Source organism: Tupaia chinensis, unplaced genomic scaffold (assembly GCF_000334495.1).
Source record: "Tupaia chinensis unplaced genomic scaffold, TupChi_1.0 Scaffold000028_1, whole genome shotgun sequence".
Lineage (NCBI taxonomy): Eukaryota > Metazoa > Chordata > Mammalia > Scandentia > Tupaiidae > Tupaia > Tupaia belangeri.
This window is the reverse complement of record NW_006159458.1, coordinates 2,424,616-2,447,334: the sequence shown is the minus strand read 5'-3', so window position 1 is coordinate 2,447,334 and position 22,719 is coordinate 2,424,616. Positions and strand designations below refer to the sequence as shown.

The window sequence follows — 22,719 nt, the reverse complement described above, 5'->3', positions numbered from 1 at the left end:
CCCTACTCCCTTGCCAGTATTGTAAGCTTAGCAGGGGAAGGACCTTGTGTGTTTCATTCACTTTGTATCCCTAGTACTTTAAGCTGTGTCTGGACTAGGAATATGCATTCAGTAAATCATGGTAAAATAAATGAAGAATGAATGAACAATTGAGTGATAGTAAGTGCTTAGTTCATGAAGAAAGAAATCTGGTTTTATTGGGTTAGAATAATAGTTAAGAAAAGGAAGGAAAAGAGCCAAATTCAGTTCTTTGTCTTACTCTGTTTTCATGTGATTTCAGACATGTTTCTTTTTTCTTTTTTTGTTTCTTTTAAAGAATTATTTTATTTGGGGACCAGTAGATGGTATATAGTTATGTTGCTGGACTTCCACAAGGCTGACCACAGTTAAAAGTCCCAGACTTGGCGACTTGAAACTCACGCTGGGCATATGTGTGCCCATGCCCCAGATCCCAAGAGGAGAATGGAGGAGAAGGGATTACGGCATGGTCATCCCTCCCCACCCCCCCGCCAGGGGATAATGTCTTACTTTCTTTCCCTCTGTCTGTCTCTGTCTCTCTGGTGAACACACATACCCTACACCAAAAATCTCTCTCTTAACAAAAGAAATAACCACCAGATCACCTGCTGGCCGCTGGACACATTTCTTAACCACAGCTTTTGTTTCATTATCATTAACGCAGGTATGTAAAGCTCATGGAGAAAGATAGCTTAATGATTCAGTAAAATGACTATGATTCATCATTTTTTACAAATGTCTTAGTCAAGTAGACTCTCCTTTTGAGTAACAAACTCATGTATAGTAGCTTTGAAATTTTGAGGAAACATTATAAGACATTCTAATAATTTAATAGTCTTACAAAATTCAAAGTATGTTTTGCTCAGAAAGAAGGCTTACACCAGTAAAACAATCAAAGTATCGCATCAATTTAAACTTACCCATTGTACAGATTCTTTTCAGTTTTATTTCTTTTTAGTTTAAAATGTGGAAACATAGGTAAATAAACAAAAAAATTTTAAAATGAAAGTGAAGTAGATGTTTGAAAAGAAAATAATGATATATTTTCAAGAAAAGTAAAACTATACTTGATTTCAGGTGACACTGCTACTTTAGTCAATATACTAAACTAACAATATAATTACAGACATTTCAACATAAAAGTCTTTTTTTTGGAGAGGTTTTTCACTATAGGGCACGTGCGCTCGCCAGACAGACAGAGAGAGACATAGAGACAGAAAGCGAGAAATCACCCGCCAGGAGGGATGGTCACGTCGCAATCCCTTCTCCATTCTTCTCTCAGGATCTTGGGCACACACGCACACGCGCCTGGCGTGAGTTTTAAGCCACCGGGTCCGGGACGTGAACCGTGTTCGACTACGTGGGAGTCCACTGACATAGCCATTACGCTAACTGCTGGTTCCCCAACATAAAAGTCTTAATAATGTTTCTAAATAGGCAAATAATCAGACTTGAACATGCCTAAGTCATAATTTAGCTATTCAGTTTATTCAACAGGTTTTTGTTGAATGTCTTCTATGTGTCAGGCACTGTGGTAGGTACATTGGGTATATCAGTGAATTAAACAAAGCTTCTTATTCCAGGGCTTAAAATCTAGTTGGGGTTTTATATTTATTTCACAGTTTGCCTCTGGCTTGTTCCATAGCTTTATACTGTTCTCTGCAAAATGTGACTTAAAGACTTGATAAAACTTTTTATGACTCACAAAATTCTGCTGCATACAGTTAGCTGCATAGTGTTCATGCCAATGTGATATTGATGTTTGAGACCATCTGGGTTTTTAGGCAGATCTGCTCTGTGAGTCTGGACAAAACATTTAATTTGATGAGACTGGAATCAGATCTGTAACAATTGGGATATCTCATAGGAGAAGAAAAAATGCGAATTTGTTGGGATAGCAGACTGTAGTCTAGATTGCAGTAGTCAATTTTGGCTGGGCTTTTATAAGATCATTGAAATACCAGCATATTTCCAATTCCATTAAAGAAATGTAAACCTACTGCTCATATGTGTTAGATGAAGCAGTATGATTTTTATTTTGTATGAGTTGCCTTCTGAGGATTTATTGTCCTTCACACACACTATTTTATTTATCCACAATTGAGCCCATGAAGTTGTAGGAATGAATGTTTCTAATCTGAAATAATAACTTAAACCATTGAGGGGCCTGCAGTTACCGTGGTGGTTAAAGGTGCTGGACTCCCACGTGACTGACCACGTATCAAGTCACAGACCTGGTGGCTTACTTTCTCACTTTCCCTCTCTCTCTGTTCCTCTCCAGTCAGAATTTGAAAATAATAATAATTGAAGTCAAATAAAATAATTTTAAAGAAATTGAGATATCTGGGGCCAACAGGTGGTGTGAAGATTAAGTGCTACATCGCACATGACCAGCTTTGCGGTTTGAGTCCTGGACCTGGTGACTTAAGAATCTTGCTGGATGTGTATGCATGCCCAAAATCCTAAGGGGAGAGTGAGGAGATGGTCATTGCAGCATGACCATTGCCCCGGGAAGGTGATCTCTCTCTCTCTCTCTCTGGTGAGCACATGAGCCCTATAGCAAAAACTAAAACAAAGAACAAACAAAAATGAGAGATATCTATTGGAATTAAATGTACTTGGTAAAATTTTGGTAAATAAACTCAGTATTTATAATTCGAAGCTTAGTAAGTTTTCTAATAAATGTTGGTACTGTTAATACAGTTTTAAAAAAAATTTTGCTATAGGGTATGCACAGTTGCTAGAGAAGCAAAGAGAAAGAGAAAGAAAGAGGCGAAAAGTGAGAAAGCCCTCCTGGAGGATTGACCACGCTACAGTCTCTTCTCCTCCATTCTCCTTTCATAATTTTGGGCACACATGCACACGCACTTGTGTTTTTCAATCACTGGGTCGAGGACTCAAACTTTTTTTTTAGAGACTTTTTTGCTGTAGGATGCATGTGCTCACCAGAGAGAGACAGAAAGCTAGAAATCACCCCCAGGCGGATGGCCATGTGGAATCCAGCTATCTTAATCACCATTGCCACAATCCTTTCTTCTTCATTCTCCTCTCAGGATCTTGGACTTGCGTGCACATGTGCTCAGCGTGAGTTTTAAGCATCTGGGTTTAGGACTTGAACCACAGTCGACTACATGGAAGTCCAGTGACGTAACCATTATGCCATCTGCTGGTCCCAGGAATCACTTTTTTATATTCTAGTGTCATATAAAACCAAGGAAGGCTTGTGTTTGTGTTATCAGTATAGATAATTTAAAGGAAAATAATAAATTAGGAAATGTTAAGATTAATTTTCATTTTTATACTTAAAATATATGAGAAATTTAAAGGCAATTATTTTGATATATTCCATTGGATGATAAATATTCAGTTATATAATAGTAGAACAAGCCACAGAAGCAGATGGCTAGTACCCTTGTATATTTGTATGTCCATAATGGTTAATATTCTAATAGTAGGAACAGTTTTTGGAAATTATCTCATTTGCTTGGATTATTGATTTTACCAATAATCTCACTGTTGAGTAGTACAGTCCAAATTTTTAAACTTTTTTTTTTTTGGTGGCATACAGTCTTTCAATATCTGGCCTCTGTCTACTTTTCTATCTTCTTGTCTTACCACTTACCTTCACTCTTAACTCAAGCTTCTAGGTTCTAACTATTTTACCTGCTTCATGTTCTTTGTGTACAGTGGTAAGCCGTGCAGGCAGGGTTGGGGCATCTTTTCTCTGGTATAAGCCTGCATGTGTGTGATTATCAAGAAAACATCTGTCTTCAATGTTAGACTGGACCCAAGGAAGAAAGAGTTGTGTGTTTTTGTTGTTTTGTTTTTTTAAGCCTTTGAGTTGTGTGTTTTTGTTGTTTTGTTTCTTAAATCTTTGTGTACTTACCTTTGTGTCCCTTTTGAAGATATGTGGATCTTAACTCATTGCATGGTGCTGACGGAGGCCATATGACCTACAAGGCCAGTTACTTTTTCTTTATACTCCATAACCACAGCTTTGGCTGTTATTCAACTCATCATTCTCCTTGAAATTTAGAAAACAATGAGTGTATGATGTACGGATCAGTCACTGGAGGGAAAAAAGACAGCATTCAATCAAATCATATGTCTTGGTTATAAGGAAAGAATACTATTTTATTAATTTACTTCCCCTCCAAAGAATATAATCTACTAAAAATCAGAGTTGGGTATTTAGTTTGTGGGATTATTTGGACCTGTGCGACCAATTGGGAACTGGTCTTCCATTAAGCAGAACAGTTCCGTCATATCCCCAATCCCTTGTCCTTTTTGTCTTAACAAAAGTTACTGCGATTATTCCTAGGACATACATGTTATATGTATATGACTATATCATTTTTTATCTAAATTTTCTGAAGTCCAACAAATAGTATATTACATTTTATCAAAAGTCATTGAGAGATTGATATTATCTTGTCACAGTTTAAGAGAATTAAATTTTGGTATCTAACCAAAATTAGAAGATCCTTATTTTATAAACCAAAGGCTGAAGTAGTTTTAGTAAGCAGTTCCTTCTATTTTGATTGGATAGCAGTCATAGCTTGATTTTCCTTTACTAGTTTACTAGTAATTCTGCAGCTTCCCAGTGACAACTGAATTGTAGGAATACTAGCATCATCAGACCATTGAACTTTTGCAGAAGAAAGTTAATTATTTGAAACTTTGAGACTTATCCAGAGATTTAAAAAATATCTTTACCTCAGTTTGTTTTTTAAATGCATACTTGTTTATTTAGTATCTTAATGCATGTTGTTTCCAACCAAGTAAATCTATTTTCAAAACAGAGATTAAGAGATTTGGCTTATTTTTCTTTTCTTGGTGAATGTGCCAACAGTCTGTTTTCTATAAGACATGTGTCTGTTTTAACTTACTATTTTGATTATGAGTAGTTTATTATCCAGATAGGCCTTTAAAAATAGAATATTTACTAAGAGTTCTTATGCATATGGTTGAGTGCATATTTTAGAATGATTTAGAATTTATAAATAGAATATAAGATATTATTGGGAACATGTTTGTATAACACATAATGCTAAAAAAGAAAGAAAGAAGATCATAATATTTTAAGCATCTCCAGTCATTCAAGGGTGGAATATCTTCAAATGCTAATTTGTCTCTCCTTAGAATAGTGGTGACATCTTTATATTCGGTTGACTTATGTTCTAGCATTTGCACTACCCATTTGGGTCCAGTCTCCTGAATATGATTACTTTTTCTGAGTACTGCTTTGAGATTCTGACTCAGATACTTCAACTTATACCTTTTTGCATTAGGGGCGTGAACTTCCTAGGGGACAGGGTTTTGTGTTTGAAGTTGCTCAGAGTTTCCATCTGCTTTTACTTGACTTGTGGTCTTGAAGATCATGCTTGGCCCATGGGATCTTACAGTTTGCCGAGAGGATGTGGAGTTTTGTCAGCCAGTGAAATATGTCTGGCTTTTTCTTCCTTTTTTTTTTTTTCCCCCTTTTCTTTCCTACAGCTTTCATACACTTCTCGTCCTGTGTGGTCTTCACTGAACTGAATTTATATTTAACAGAACTACTCACTCTCTTTATCATCTTCTATGACTTGGCCTTTTTTAAAGAGAAGGTGTGTAGAAGGAACATCCGAGCCAAAAAAACTGTAATCTTGGCAATAGGAAAACCTAAAACTGAAAATTTCAAATAGTGTTATATGTAAATGGTCTTCAAGATTTACAAATCATATTTTGTAATGCAGAAGAGGATCATATTTCATTTATGAACAACTGTCAAAAAAATTCTCATGCCAACAGTAGACTCGTTTTGTCTGTCATCCAAATGACTGTGTTTGCTTGTTTTTAGGCACTGCTGCAGTCTTCAGTTAAGCAACAAGCAGAAGCTATTGAAAAACAGTACATTTCTGCAATTGAGAAGCAAGCACACAAGTGTGAGGAGTTGCTAAATGCGCAGGTAATAAAAGTGCACAGCTATTACATGTTTATACTTTTCTTCTGACTCTCCTCCCCTGAGAGCTCTATAACTGTTTATTCAGTTTCGTGCCATTTACTTTCTCCTTGGTGTATTTTGGAGAAAAAATAGGCTTATGTAAACTCAAAGTTTGAGAATTTTATGATATACTCAGAATAGGACTAAAGACCTAAAATACATGGATCTCCCTCAAATTAGTTATTATTCTTAAGTCAATTCTGTATTATAATAATTTTCATCAATAAAGGAAGCAAAGAAGATAGCAGTAAGTGCACTGTGGCGTGTGAATGAGTTTTAGTGGCATAGATTGCTGAGTAACATTTGAAATGTTAAATAACTTACATATGTTTATTTTATCTTCCCTTCCATGTAGGCATTGGTTTTTATTTGATTTTTTCAGTTATTTTTTTTTTCTTTATTTAATGTCTGAAATGATTACCCACTTAAATTGAACAGTCAGTTGAAGAGAATTAATGGATTTCTCTTATAAATGATGTATGCAAGGAGTTCCTAGGAATATTTTTCAATAATAAAAGATATGCTCAGATGAAAATTAAGTCATCTTTAAGGTGTTTTTGTTTTAGTTTTTAAATTCATCCATGCATACAAATAACAGAAAAAGAGAGAGAGACAGACAGAGAGAGACAGTGAGACAGAGACAGGCAGGTACACTCCAGACAGAGAAAAGGTGGACACTCTCATTAGGGTTTCATCACTCCATGACCACTTTTCCATAGCCCTGCAGGTTGCCTGGATTTTGAACATGTACACACTCAGCATGTTTTCAGATTGAATAGGGATCTGAACCCATGATTGACTGTTTGGCTCTAGCACTGTAGGTCATTACTCTAATGATTACACTACCAAGATTGGGCCCATATCTGCCTTAAAGGAGTGGTTTTATATAATGAGAAAAAATTTCCTAAGAATTGGGAAACAAAATAAGGTATATAGAATTACAATAGAGATTTATGAACATGCCACTCCATCCTCAACATTGGGGTCAATTCTATTAAATATTATTTAATGTTACTTTAATAAATGGCTTAGAAGAAAAAATACAGAGAATCTTACAAATTTCATCTAACAGGTTTTAGTATTTTGGGTGGTGAAAATGCCAGGTTTCCAGATGTATGAAGTGCATACCTTTATGAATGTACAGAAAAATTACAAAGAAGAAATAAGTTGATGGAACAGTGGAAAACAGCATCAGGCATATTATTTTCCAGGATTGTCTGGGTTATACTTGAAACTCTCTGGCTTTAGACGGCAAAAAGGTTTTGTTTTACTCATGTCGCCATATGCCCTGGATGTTGTCTTGGGTTCTGTCTCATCTGTTTTCTTCTTCCCGAGAAATTTTCTGGTAGTGTAATTCCTAACTGGAACATTACCTGTTAGCATCACCGAATAAAAGAGAGCTCTCAGGACCGGCAGCCGGCATAATGGCTATGTTGCTGGGCTCCCATGTGGTCAACTGTGGTTCAAGTCCTGGACCCAGTAGCTTAAACATATGCTAGGCATATGTGAGTGCGTGCCCAAAATCCCAAGGGGAGAATGGAGGAGAAGGGATTGTGGCATCGCCATCCCCCCAGGGGGTGATTTCTCGCTTTCTGTCTCCTTGTCTATCTCTGTATTTCTGGTGAGCGCACACCCCCTATAGCAAAAGCCTCTCCAAAAAAAAAAAAAGAAAAAAGAGAGAGAGAGAGAGCGAGCTCTATTCATTATCTTATCAGCAGTTAAACTTTCTGACCTAGAAATGATACTTCTAGTCCCAATTTATATCCACATGGCCCCACCTAATTGTTAAGGGGGCTCAGATAGTGAGATCCTGCCATAAACTAGGAAATATTGCTGGACTTATATACCGCATTGTATTCTATTGGTCACCAACATTCACTTTCTGTGTCCTACAGGCATATTTTTACATCCTGTCCTTACAGGAGAAAATCTTTAAGTTCTATCCAGTCATGGCCTCAAACTCAAAAGTCCAGGATTTCTGGGTGATAGGAGGGGAATGATGGCTATGATTCCACATTATTATCAGGTAGAGCTATATGGTCCTTTTGACTTGAAGAACTAGAAACTGAATATAAACTGTATACTCCCAGCATATTTAGTATACAGTGGTTAAACAATAGTAGGGTATTTATTGTAAACACTCCTCATAGGAAAGGTGAAGAATCAGAGACACATAGTTTACTGTTAGTATGTAGCAATGCTAAAATCTTGCTGGATGGATTAAATAGGAGTTCTTGCCTGGGGATAGTGATTGCTCTTCAATTTGTTGTGATTCTGTTTCAGAACAGGTCTTTAGTTCATTGTTCCTTGTGCTTAAAAGTTTTTTTCATTTTTTTCAGTATCAATTTTGTCTCTATTAAATATGGATATTGGATTTTATACAGTTTCTCTGCTTGCCTCCTGTCTATGGAATATTAGGGGCCCAAAATCATTTTAAGTGTCATATTGTTACTGTTCAGGGTAATGATTCTTTTGTTTTCTTATCTATTTATTTATAGTCAGCTCTTTTTGTCAAAGGCATATCCACAGTAATTTTAGAGAACTAATTTCTAGATTTAGTATACCTATATGCTTTCCTACCTCATGCTTATCTGTCTGTAGTTCTCTTCTTTTTCAAAATTGACATAGGGTGTTACACTCGCTAGAGAGATACTGAGAGAGAGAACCTTCCAGTGAGAGGTGTTTACGCCTTAATCCCTTCTCCATTTCTCCACTCTGTTAGCGTTTGGGGCATACACACATATGCATCCAGCATGTTTCTCAAGTCTCGAGGGCCAGTATTCAATGACTGGCCATGTGGGATCCAGCTCCGTTAACCACTAGGCCATAGAGCCAGCCCTACATTTTTAAACATGTACTTTGGGGCCACTACTGTATATAAGTACTAGAAAAACCTTTTGTACCTCCATGCTCTTTTGATTTACAACCTATCTGACATTAAATATGTGGGAGTTTCCCATACCAACAATTGGTTCTCCAGGTACCTATTTACTAAGGGTGACGTACAATACAATTCATTTGTGATACCAAGTCCCTGGAATTAGCATCAGACTCCATAAGTATAAAGACAGTCCCAGAAGATTGCCCTGACTTGAGATGTCAGTAGCAAGTATTGGGTCTCCAGGGTACATACACTGCTGTTTAATTTGGCTACAGAGTTAGGAGTTCCCAGAGCTGCCTTCCACTTCAGATTTGATCATTTGTTGGAATGGCTCTAGGACTCAGGAAAACACTTTACTTACATTTTAAATATCTAGGTGTAAGATATACATGGGAAACACTATGGAGAAGAAGTGGTATGTGGGGCTTCCATGCTCTCTATGGGCACCAGCCTCCTGACCCGTGGATTTGTTCACCAACCAAAAGGCCTCGAATCTCTTTCTTTTCTTTTTTGTTTTTTTGAGAGAGTTTTTTGCTATAGGGCGCGTGCACTCACCAGACAGACAGAGAGAGACAGAGAGATAGGAAGCAAGAAATCACCCCTCAGGGGGGATGGCCACACCACAATGTCTTCTTCTCCATTCTCCTCTTGGGATCTTGGGCACGCATGCACACGCACCCGGCGTGAGTTTAAGCCACCGGGTCCGGGATGCGAACTGCAGTCGACCCCTTGGGAGTCCAGCCACTTGAATCTCTTTCTTTAGAGGATTTATGGATGTTTCATTATGATAGGCATGATTAATGAGATCAATGGACAACATAGGGTGGGGCTGAAAGTTTATATTTTATCCCAGCTCCTTTTTTGTCCTTAATTATTATGATTTTAAATGTCATATGACATGCAGTCTGCTTTGTTAGAAGGATGTAACAGTAAGGAAAAAAGCCAGGCACAGTGCGTCTAGTAAGCAATATGGTCTGATTTTATAACTGCAAACTAGTGTGATAATTATGATGGAATGAGTAGTTAAATGAGAGCACATCCAGGGGTACGCTGACACAATTAGCTCCTCCATAGTAGGTGAGGGAAGACTTACCAGATTTATGAGTGCTCTTAAGATCCATGTATTTAAGTGAGATCAGAGCTGAGCTTAGCATGAAAGAGGTAGATGGAATAGCTTATTAAAAATCCCTCAGTTGGGATCAGCAGATGGTGTAATGGTTGCATCGCTAGACCCCCCATATAGTCGACCACAGTTCAAGACCTGGACCCAGCAGCTTGAAATTCATGCTGGGTGTATGTGCGTGCATGCACAAGATCCCAAGAGGGGAATGGAGAAGGGATTGTGGTGTGGCTACCCCCTTGGCAGGGAATAGCGATTTCTCACTTTCTCTCTCTGTCTCCCCAGTGAGCACATGTGCCCTATAGCAAAAAAATCACTCTTAAAAAAAAAAAAGGAAAAAAAAAACCGCAATGGATAGAATATAAATGTTAGGAGTGTCGCTATTTCAGAGTGAAAAATGAATAAGAATTATATACCATAGAGAGGATCATATAGAACTTTTTTTTTCTGCATTGTTTCGTAGGAAATTGGGTGATATTAAAAGGCATAAATTAAAGAAGTGACATCTGAATAGATGTCATAGATCTGTATTTTGGAATTTTTATTCTGGCTACAGTATAAAAATCAAGTTGGTGGGAGAATATTAGATGTAGATAAGCCGGTAAACTATTTGTTATCCAGGTAAGAAGATTGGTGGCCCATACTTAAACATGAGTTTAAGCCACCAGGTCTGGGACTTGAACTGCAGTCGACTGTATGGGAGTCCATCAACATAGCCCTTAGGCCATCTGCTGAGGCCAGTATGTGATCCATTTTTAAATTAACTTTGGGGTATGAGGAGATGAGATAGTTAAAAGTTTTTCTCTCCCTATTTTATAAATGCCCATTTAGTTCAGCACCATTTATACAAAAGAATATTCTTTCTTTGATTGTATGAGGATATTTAAGAAAGACCTGGGGAAAATGGAATAAAAGTAAGAGTCTGTTTTGGTGCAAAAGGCAGTTCAAATCCCTGCATCTCTTTTTATAATGCATATTTTACATGAAATTTTTTAAAATTTACCTCCTCCCCATATTACCCAAACACTTTTGGGGAAAGTCTGTGACCATATGAGTGCAGGTTTCAGGGATTTTAGTTCTGTTTTATTGATCTAGTATTTCTCAGCTTTGGCACTATTGACATTTGGGGACAATTATTCTTTGTTGTAGGGGACTATCTTGTCCATTGTATGGTACAGAGCTGCCATTTCTCATTAGATACCCTCAGTTGCAATCATTAGAAATTTCTTCATGTATTGCTAATACCTTGAATGTGTTGAGTCTTCCTATCCATGAACATGGGATATACCTCGTCACTTATTTAGCAGTTCTTTGAGTTCTGTCATCAAAATGCTATTTTCTTTATATAGAGCTTATACGTATTTTGTTAGATATAGCTAAATAGTTTATATTGGGGATATTAGTCTAACTGGTAATGTGTTTCTGATTTCAAAATCTTTTTGTTCATTGCTAGGACTTAAGAAAGTGATGACTTCTGTATATTAAACGTGTTTCCCACAACCTTGCTCTAATCACTTTTTAGTTCTAGGAGATTTTTGTAAATTCTTTCATATTTTTTATCTAGATAATCATCTCATGTTTGAAAAAAGATATTTTAAATTATTTTCCATCTTCATATACATGTATTTCTGTTTTTTATCTTATTTCATTACTTAGGAATTCCAGTATGATGTTGAAAAGCAGTGGTAAGAAGGGACATACTTGTCTTATCTCTGATCTTAGTGGGAAAGTTTATAGTTCCTCACCATTAAAAATGATTTTGGCTGTAGATTTTTAAAGATGCTCTTTATCATGTTGATTAAGTTCTCCTTTATTTCTAGTTTTCTGATAATCTTTAATATGAATGCATGTTGTATTTTGTAAATTGCTTTGTATTTATAAATATGATCATTTTGTTCTTCTTTAGTTTGTTAGTGTGGTAGATTACATTAATTGGTTATTAAAGTCTGAACAAGGCTTGCATATCTGTGATAAACTCCACATTGTTGTATGATTTCTTTTTTGTACATTGCTGAATTCAATTTGTTATTATTTTGTTGGGGATTTTTATGTATCTTCTCTGTGAGAAATAATTAGTCTATGGTTTTCTTTTTTGTAATGCCTTTGGTTTTAGTATTAGGGTACTGCTGACATCATAGAGTGAGTTAGAAAGCTTTTCCTTCATTTCTGTCTTCTGAAATTGTAGATAATTGATATGATAATTTCACTAATTGTTAACATTCATCAATGAAGCTATCTCAGCCTAGTGCTTTGTGTTTTGGAAAGTTATTGTTTTAGTTTGATATAGCAAAATACCATAAACTTTTTCTTGTAAATTGAAATGTATTTCTCACAGTTCTGAAGATTGGGACATCTAAGATTAAGGCACCACAGGTTTGGTAGATGATAAGTGCCTGCTTTATTTTCCATTGTTGTCTTTTTCTATGCAGAAATGCCTCATGACTTTTCCAGTGACCCAAAACATGGTCATTTCCACTGTATCCTAGTTATATTATTTCTTCTTGTATGAGTTTTGCCAGCTTGTGTCCCACAATGAATTGATCTATTTCATCTAAGTTACCAAATTTGTGGGCATAGATATGTTCATAGTACTGTCTTATTTTTCTTTTGCTATCCATGGAATCTGTAATGATACTCCCTCTTTCATATCTGAATTAGCCACATATTAGTCATTTGTGACATCTCTTTTTTGATTATCCTGGCTAGAGAATTAACAACTTTTCTTAATTTTTTCAAAGACCTAGCTTTTTATTTTGTTTATTCCTCTGTTTTTCTTTTCAGTTTCATTGGTTTCTGCTCTTATTTTTATTATTTCTTTTCATTTGCTTAGTTTAGATTTAATTTACTTTTCTTTTTCTTATTTCATAACGTAGAAGCTTAGATTATTGAATTTAGTTTTCTTTTTTCCAGTATATGCATTCAGTGCTCTAAATTTCCTTCTAAGTACTGCTTTTGCTGTATCCCACAAACGTTGACAAGTTTGTTTTCATTAAGTACAAAATATTTGTTCTGGGGGAGCCCCAAATCTGAGAGGGCTTGCCTGTAATGTTTACCAGTTCCAAAGAACACACCAAGAGCTCCAGTGGGAGAAGACATGAGTTAACTTATATTGGGAAAAGAATGTTGCCATTGATGGCCTTGTGGAGAATGGTTCATGCTGTCATGAGCATAGGTTCAGTTTTATACCAATAAGAACAAAGCATTCATAAGTCAATTAAAAGTCAATGCAGATTTCTTGTCACCAAGATAGGGGTCTGATTTGTACATACATTGCTTAAAGATTATAGTAAAGGATTAGCTTATTGATTTAATAGAATCAGTAGAGTATGTATAGGGTTTAGTGTCCCTAATCTTGTGATGTTAATGTGGGAGGGGTACTCATAACTTTGGAATAGTCCCAGCCATAGTCTAATTCAATGTGATAAATTCAATGTGATAATGAAGGTAATGGTCACTATGTGTTCAGGAGGCTCAGCCAGATAAGCAGCTGGGTCTCAAGGAGACAGTGCAGAAAGGGAGGGCGAGGAGAACTCAATGTATGGAACTCACTATCAATTTTTAATTTTTATTAGTTTTTGTTATAGGTTGCATGTGCTCACTGGGAAGAGAGAGAGAGAGAGAGAGAGAGAGAGAGAGAGAGAGAAATCAGCCCTCATGCCCCAGAGGGGATGGCCACACCACAATCTCTTCTCATTCTCTTGGGATTTTGGGTACCCATGCATATGTACCCAGTGTGATTTTCAAGCTCTCAGATCCAGGACATGAACTGTACTGTCAGCCATATGCGATCCCAGTGCCTTAACCTCCACACTACCTGCTAGCTCCCTACTCTCAATATTTAAAAATTTCTTTTGGTATTTGGCTTATATGTTATTTGTAAATGTTGTATAATGTCTAAGTACTATTGGATTTTTCAACTCTCCTACTATTAATGATTTCTAGTATAATTTCATTGCATTTTAAGAACAGATGTTATATAATTTTGATTTTTTTATGTTTCTTGAGGTGTGTTTTATAGTCCATAATATGGTATATGTGCTTAGAGAATATTCCATGTGAGTTAGTAAGAGTGTGTATTCTGCTGGTATTGTATGTTGTTTATAGATTTCCATTATTTCCATTTGAAATTAGTGATTTACTGTCAATGATTTATTTTCTGATTTTATGCCTGCTAGGGTAAACAAAAAAATGTTAGAGTTGTGGTTTCACTATTTAGGGACTAGGTGTGGTACAGTAGTAATGCAACTAGATGCACAGAAGAAGAGGTCCTTGTCCCGAAACCTCTTGTCCTACTGTGCCTGTGATCCAGGCAGGCAGAGACTGGGGGTGGATCACAACATGGAAGCCCCATTGTGATGTCTGTGTCTCCCTTTCCGTAATTCTCTTTCTCATGTAAGAAAGAAATGAACTTGAAAAAAAATTGCCTTGCCTTATAATGATGTAATATGTAAATGTAATATGTAATATGTAAATACCTTTTATGCATGAGGAAAAAGTTACAAATGGAAATATCAGCTTCTCTATTACATGATCCTTTCTCTTCTTTCCTAAAGGACCAATATTATAGGGACTTCACTGTGTTTTTACTCTTAACTTTCTATATACCTGTTGTTTAATATTAGTTGTAGATAATTTGAAATTCCCCAAATGTTGTTATTTACATTTAGTACTACGATAAACCAGAATATACCTCCCTAAAATATGCAGGGTTGAATTAAAGACAGTTAAAAAGAAGCCAATACATTAAATTTCTGTGCTAAAAACAGGACGAGATTCAGAAAGAACAAAAGGTATCTGTTCACCTCTTCACCTTCTACTTGATAGAAGTAGGATTAACCACCAAAAATAACCCTAGATTCATTCTATTTGCTTGGTAATAATATCAGAGGAGTCTGCATCAACATACTATAGTAACCATAACTAGTCTTTATCTGCAGTCTAGTCCCTTTGCCAAAAGTTGTTCTGGAAATGCCTTCCTTTCCCTTTGATTTGTCACTTTTCTAAAAATTCAGTGTTTGTTTTTTGACTATGCTGTATAATCCAGAACTTAAAACTACCTCTTTCAGAACTACTAATTACCTGGATACTCTGTTGGGTATAAAAGATATACATATTAATAAATTTGTTTGTTTTTCTTCTTTGTAAACTGTCTTTTGTTACAGATGTTTTTCCAACTAAGAATCTATGGAGGTGGAAGAACATTGTTGTTATTTTCCTTCAGTTTGTATTAGTTTTACCCATATATTGACAAATTCTTCTTCCCTTTCTTTGTCTCTTGTTTTTCTCTCTCTTCATGTATTTAATTTCTTCCCCGTGTTATAGTCTATAAATTTTAAAGTAAGTTTAATTAGTATTTTTTTCTGATAATTTTTGTTATTTCATTATTTGGTCAATGTTTCAGAACAATAAAAAGTCTACAGCACTTATCTTTCCTCTGAATATATTATCCCTTTGCCTTTAAATCTCTCTGTTGCTTATGAAATGTCTATGTTGATTTAGTTGTCAGTGTTTTCTGTAGATACTGTATCTTTCCTCTTTGGTTATTTTTAATAGTTTTCCTTATCCTTGACGTTATGAAATTTTACTCTGGTGATCTTATAATTTATTTTGAGTTCATATTTTATACATCCTGCTGAGGCAGGGAGAGCTAACCACCCACCAACATTTGTTGTCTTCCTTACTTAGTGTAGAGTTGTCACCGGCAAGGTGCTGCTCTCTCTGGGAACTTGTCCGCTTGCTTCTAATGAGTGGTTGTTGTTCATAAAAGCCTGCTTTTCCTTCTGTGCTTCCATGAAATTACATGTCTAATAGTACAATTGATACAACATAATTTTTTTCAAATGGAAATTATTAGTTTATATTACAATTTTCCAGGATGGTAAATAAAGTTCAAGTAGCCTAGTTTTCACTGATGACCAGTAAGTGGAAATGACATATGCCACTTTCTGACCAAGATGGTAGATGCTTTCTTTCTGCCATCTCCTTCCTCTTTTGCGTGTAAGAGAAAACATTAAAACCCCTGTCAGTAGCAGAACCACAAGTAGAAGGAGTTTGGGACTGAAGTACCACTTGGAGGGAGTCTATCATTCTGGAATATTTATCATTCTGGAAATAAAATAGAAATGTTTACGTGTTAGGTCACTGAAATTTTGTACTTTAAAACATCAAGATTTGACTTTATCTTTCTAAAACTTTTATGCTGTTAATTAAATATCTATTTGGGTTTTTTATTTATTATTAAAATTTTGCTATAGGGCACATGCACTCTCTAGAGACAGAGAGAGAAAGAAGGAGAGAGGGAAAAGTAAGAAATCATCCCCCAAGGGAGATAACTATGCTTCAGTCTTTTCTCCTCCATTCTCTTCCTGGAATTTTGGACATGCACACACACATGCCTGACATGTTTTCCAAGCTGCCAGGTCTGAGACTTGAACCAGTCAATCATCTGTGTGGAATTCAACTGCCTTAATAGCTGGCCCTTAAATATCTATTTTTGTAAGCCAGACTTTATTACTGACGTGTATGCACCTAGAAGTGTGTCATAAATTTCAAAAAGTTGACATATAGTTTAATAATGAATGAACATGTGAAATAAGTCAGACAGCTTGGAGCTCAAGCAAATAAAAAATAATCCTTGTTTTCTCTGCATACACGGAAAGAGGAAGGCAAGAGTTTCTTTTGGTTTGAAGGTAGATGTTCATTCATATTTAAATATTAATATTTAAGAATGTTCGTATTTATAATTGAAAAGAAGAGAATCATCCCAACATTTAAATAATTGTTTCAATCTAAAATTTTGTTTCACATCCTGACTATATTATATTTGGGTTGAATTAAGGTTAAGGAGTGGGTGCTTTATGCTGGTCTCCTGCATATCACATGATTCTTTTCTGTATGGCTCAGGCATTCGATCAGACTTGGCTTTTCATATGATTGTCAGTCATTACAGCTCCAGATCAGAGAGATGTTTCAAAATATCCCCTGAATTTATGTAGAAGAAAATTGGTAATGATAGATTGTTACAAGACATCCACGCTCATTCTGTTTGGGCAGGACAGAAAAATACCTTGGTCTTGGCACCTTTAACATTGAAAAAAGAAAGAGAGAAAGGACTATAGGGAAAAGAACTTAGAGCAAGAAAGTAGAAATAAAATAAGTGACATAATGTTAAATTACAAACAAGTGAGGTATTCCTGTGAATCCTGTAGAAACAATGAGAAAATCTTTTTCCTTGTTTAAGACATTAATGCCTTCAAACTGAAAATCAAACTTTTTTTTTTTTTACTCTGGTACAGATTATTTGTCATATTGGCCAGATAACATGGAATACACTTAAATAGAAATAAACCAAGAGTTTAAAACATAATTAGTTTGGCTTTTCGTGATATTATGTATGGACTAAGGTACTCAATTTTTTTTCTTTTTGGTAGTTTACTTTAAGCTTATGTACTTTCATCAGTTTTACAGTTTGTGGCATTTTACCATCTGTATATTTTCTTTGTTAAATATCTGCTTTTAATCTTTTGCTTACTCTCTGATTTGTTGATTTTATTACTTTGTTTTGGATGTTCTTGTATTTTCTCAATTTAAACAGGTCTTTTTTTACTGTTTTTTTTTTTTTTTCTGCCATATGCATGCATGCTCGCTGGACAAAGAGGGAGCAAGTATGAAAAGTGAGAAATCACCTTCACATCCAGGGGAGATTGCAACACAGCAATCCCTTATCCATTCTCTTAGGACTTTGAACACGCATGCACATGGACATGGTGCGATTTTTAGGCCACCAGGTCCGGGACTTGAACCACAGAGCCAGCCAAGTGGGATACAGCACCTTATCCACCATGCCACCTGATGGCCCCAGGTCTCTTTTCATAGATGTGGTTTGCATGTGTTTTCTATTTAGTCTCTGCTTTAAATTTTTATTTTATTATTTTGTATATGTTTGAGAGGTTTTTGCTATAGGGCGCATGCGCTCACAAATTTTTATTTTCTATCAGTGTCTTTGAAAGAATATTAAGTTCTTAATATTGATAAATTTATATTTATTTTCTTTTTCATTAACTGTACTATTAGTGTAATATTGAATTCCTTGCCTAACCCAAGACCAAAAAGGTTATTTTTTTCTGGAAATTTTTATAAATTTAGGTTTTATAGTTGAGTAATTTTTGTATATTACATAAAGTTTGGATTGTTTTGTTTAATTTAAAAAAAAATTTTTTTTGCCCTGGGACTAGCAGTTAGCGTAATGGCTCTGTCAGTGGACTCTCTCGTAGTCGACCGTGGTTTGCGTCCCGGACCCGGTGGCTTAAAACTCACGCGGGGCGCGTGTGTGTGCGTGCCCAAGATCCCGAGAGGAGAATGGAGAAGGAATTGCGGCGTGGCCATCCCCCCTAGGGGGTGATTTCTCGCTTTCTGTCTCTCTGTCTGTCTCTTTCTGGCGAGCGCACGCGCCCTATAGCAAAAACCTCTCAAAAAAATTTTTTTTTTGCCTATGAGTATCTATTTCAGCACCATTATGAAACTCCTTTTCTCCATTAAGTCTGCATCTTTTTGAAAATCAATTAACAATGTATGTGTGGATACTTTTTAAGACTTTGCTTTATTGTTTTAAATGACAGTACCAACATAGTCTTGATTACTGTAGCTTTACAGCTAAGTCTTGAAATCAGTAGTAATGTCTCCACTTTTTTCTTTTTCCTTTTTTGTCCTGTCCTGTCTTGTCTCATCTCTTCTTTTTTTTTTTTTCCCTCCAGAACACATATGTGTTTTCTACAGAGAGACAGAGAAAAGGGAGAAAGATTCCTCCAACCCCACCCCCATGGAGAATATTAACTCTGTACTCCTTTATCTTCCATTCCTCCATCCTGTCAGAATTTGAGGCATGCAAACACCAGTGCCTGGTGTTCAGTACTTGAGCCGTAGGGTTGGCATGTGGGATCTGGCTGCCTTAACCACTGGGCCACAGAGCCAGCCCTTCACCATTTTTGTTTAAAGAAAATTTCATTTTTTTAAGATTTTTGCCATAAGGTATGTGTGCTTGCCAGAAAACGAGACAGACAGACAACAGACAATAAGAGGGAAAGTCAGAAATCACTTGCCCCAACCGAGGGGGGATGGCCACCCTGCAGTCCTTCTTCTCTGTTGTCCTCAGGATCTTGGGCTTGCATGCACATGTGCCTGGTGTGATTTGGTCTGAGACTCAAATCACAGTCAGCCATGTGGGAGTCTAGTGCCTTAACTCCCACCTGCTGGCCCTCTTTTTTTGACTCTTTTAATTCTTTTATTTCTCAGTATAAACTTTAGAATCAGCTTACTGAGTTATCAAAAAAATTCTTAATGGTATCGTTTTGATTTGAATTGTGTTGGATTATTGAAACTGTAGATTGACTGAATCTTGTAATATGTGAATGATATATCTGTTCATTTATTTCTGTCTTAGATTTCTTTTTATCAATGTTTTTTACTTTTCATTGTACAAATTGTATACATACTTTGCTATATCTGCTTTATATTTAGTGTGATTAAAGATGGTACTGCTTTTTATATCAATTTCCAATTGGCTCTTGTTAGATATATAATCTTTTGAAATTATATATTTTGTATTGTGTAGCCTTGATAAACTCATTTCATCCATGAGATAAAAGTTTTAAGAGCTTTGTTTCTTTTGGAAATTATTTCCTGTTTCCTGCATGGACAATCATGTTGTCTTGAAATACAGATTTTTTTTAAATATGCGTGATTCTCTCTCTGTTTTTGTCTTTACTGCATTGTTAGTATCTCCAGTGTAATGTTAAATTTGTAAAGGTAGAGTTGATGTTCTTAAATTGTTTCCAGTTTTGGAAGAAAGCATGTGTTCTTTTGCTATTAACTTTTTTCTTCTGTAACAGAATTTCTAATCTGCTATTAACCTCATGCAGTTTATTTTTCCTCTCCGATATTTCATTTCTCTAGAAATTTGATTTTAACTTTTTATATTCTCTATATCTTTCTTTTTATACATATGTATCTTTAACATACGTTTTTTCTTTTATAAAACTTTCTGATGGGACCAGCAAACTGTGTAATGGCTATGTTGCTGGACTCTCATGTAGTCGACCGCAGTTCGAGTCCCGGACCTGGTAGCTTAAACTCAAGCCGAGAGCGTGTGCATGTGTGCCCAGGATCCCAAGAGGAGAATGGAGGAGAAGGGATTCTGGTGTGGCTATTCCTCCTAGGGAGTGATTTCTCGTTTTCTATTTCTCTGTCTCTCTTTCTGGTGAGTGTGTGCGCCTTATAGCAAAAACCTCTCCAAAACAAAACAAAACAAAACAAAAAGCTTTCTGAGATATTTCTGTAGTAACTGTTTAATAAATATCCTTGTTAATTAATTCTATCATCTATATAATTTCTGGTTCCATTTGGGTGAATTTCTTGTTGTTATGAGTTCTATTTTCCTGCTTCATTTCCTGCCTGTGAATTTTCAATAAGATTGTAATCATTGTGGATTTTAGTTTGTTGTGTGCTGGATATTATTATATTTAAAAAATGTACTAATTACTTTTTGTTCTGTAATGTATTTATTTTTCTCCTTCCTTCCTCCCTTCCTTTCCTCCCTCCTTCCCTCCCTCCCTCCCTCCCTCCTTCCTTCCTCTCTCTCTGTCTCTCTATCTTATTTGCTAGAGGATATGCATGGTTGCTGGAGAGATCCAGAGAGATGAAGAGAGGGAAAAAGCCCTCTCCAATAGGGATTGGTCAAACTTCAATCCCTTTTCTTCCATTTCTCCATCCTGTAGGGATTTTAAGCTTATGGGCATGTATATGTTCCTGGTGTGTTTTTCAGGCTTCTGGAGCAGGTATCCAATCCACAGTTTCAGCCAATATGACATTTGGCTCCCTTAAGCACTAAACCTTGGGGTTGGCCCCTATTTATTTTAAATTATTTGTAATTAACATGTAAGACTTTACATAATTATGGAGTATAGTGTTATTTTCATTATATATGCATATGCATTACATCATGACTTTTCTGACAACCCTATGTATATATGTATTCATTACAGTGTGTAATGATCAAAATGGAACAATAAACATATAGTATCTCAAATGTTTTTTTAATTACTTTTGTTTTGTGAACATTTGAAGTTCTCTCTCCCGATCACTGGCTGCGTACATGCGCAGGACCCTTTGGGGAAGGAGCCTTGATGTGAGAGCTGGGGGTGCTTCTCTCTATTCTCTCTGCTGTGCACACATGTATATGCTTTCACACAGTCACCATCATTAATAAAACTTTAAAAAAATAAATGTGTTAATGTTCAAACAGGCAATGGGTTGACAAAATGAAGATTAATAAGTAAAATCTAAGGCATATAAATAACCAGAAAATTAATACAAAAAAAAAGTATGAAAAAATCCTAGTACAAGAAAGGGAGGAACAGAGCTGTAAAATTTTTCAAAAGTGATTTCTCTGTGTTTTTTTTTTCTGTGTGACTAGTGACAGAAAAGCCTGAGCTGGGTGATTTAGAAAGAATAGCGGTTTACTTAGGTCACAGTTTTGGAGGTCCAAGGTCAAGGCGTTGTGTCTGGGGAAGGCCTTCTTGTCTGGCCCTCCCTGCAGAGCCCGAGGCTGCACCGGGCCGCACATGGCAAGCAGGAGCGGTCATTCCCTGTCCCTGTGGACACTCTGGGATTTGTTCACACTTTCACCTCTGATGACCTCATCTAATCCTCATCTCCTCCCAGACATCCATCTCTCACCATCATGGTCAGATTAAACTTCATCCTCTTAATCCCATTACCACCATATGTTAACACAAGAATGTTGGGGTGACGCATTTTAACCATAGCACCCTGAAACAGGTTTACTTCATAGAACAAATAAAGGCTTAGAAAACTCATTTCTTAGTCTGACCTCAAAGGGTCAGAGTGCACATTTAAAAATGGCAGATGAAAAAGAGCATTATTAAATTAAACACTCAGTAGCAAAATATATTTTTAAATTTATGACAGTGGGCTTTTGATAATGCAGGAACATAAATTACTGATAAAAGAATAATTTGAGGAATGTATATATAATACAGAGAAAATTAGTAAAGAAGGAAACTAAAGAGGAAATATAAAAGGCTTCATTATGAAGCTATCAACTTAATATGTAAGTAATGGACATTTTCAAAGAAGAAAAAGGGCAGATCAAGTAAGAACAATGCTTAGTGCAAAATACAAAGGAAGCCATCAAAATCCAGAAAAAATTTTGAGAGGGAAATTTGAGAAGTGATAACAGTTTGCAAAAATAATAAGTAAGAAAATATTTGGGGGTAAAATTAAAATATATGAATACATATGTCTGTGTATATACATTCTTACAAATCCAAGGGGCTTCTAAAAGTTTATGGAAAATGGAATTTATGTATGACTTTATTTTGGTTTTAAATGTTTTGAAATCTGTAGAATTTTTTCATAATATACATTTCCATGAAATTTAGATAAATATGACAGAATGTTGGGAACTTTAATATGACTATTACAGATTTTTTTGTTTGTTTTTGTTTTAGGTTTTTGCCATAGGGCATGTGCACTCATTGGAGAGAGACAGAGAGAGGGAAAGTGAAAAATCACCCCCCTGGGGGGAAGTAGCCACACTGCAGTATCTTCTCCATTCTCCAGATTTTTGGCAAGCTAATACACATACCTGGTATGATTTTCAAGCTGCCAGGTCTGGGACTCGAACTATGGAAGTCCATG

The 22,719-nt window shown here is 36.0% G+C and overlaps 1 protein-coding gene across 4 annotated transcripts in view; it reads left to right on the top strand.

Moving 5' to 3' along the window:
* The window catches only part of CCDC91 (coiled-coil domain containing 91), a 288,769-nt gene that overhangs the window by 131,286 nt on the left and 134,764 nt on the right, over positions 1 to 22,719 (top strand). For all 4 annotated transcript variants that reach the window (XM_006140252.3, XM_014587159.2, XM_006140254.3 and 1 more), the window contains one exon: positions 5,858 to 5,965. In XM_006140252.3, the coding sequence (XP_006140314.1) occupies positions 5,858 to 5,965 (108 nt within the window). The remainder of the gene's footprint in view (positions 1 to 5,857; positions 5,966 to 22,719) is intronic.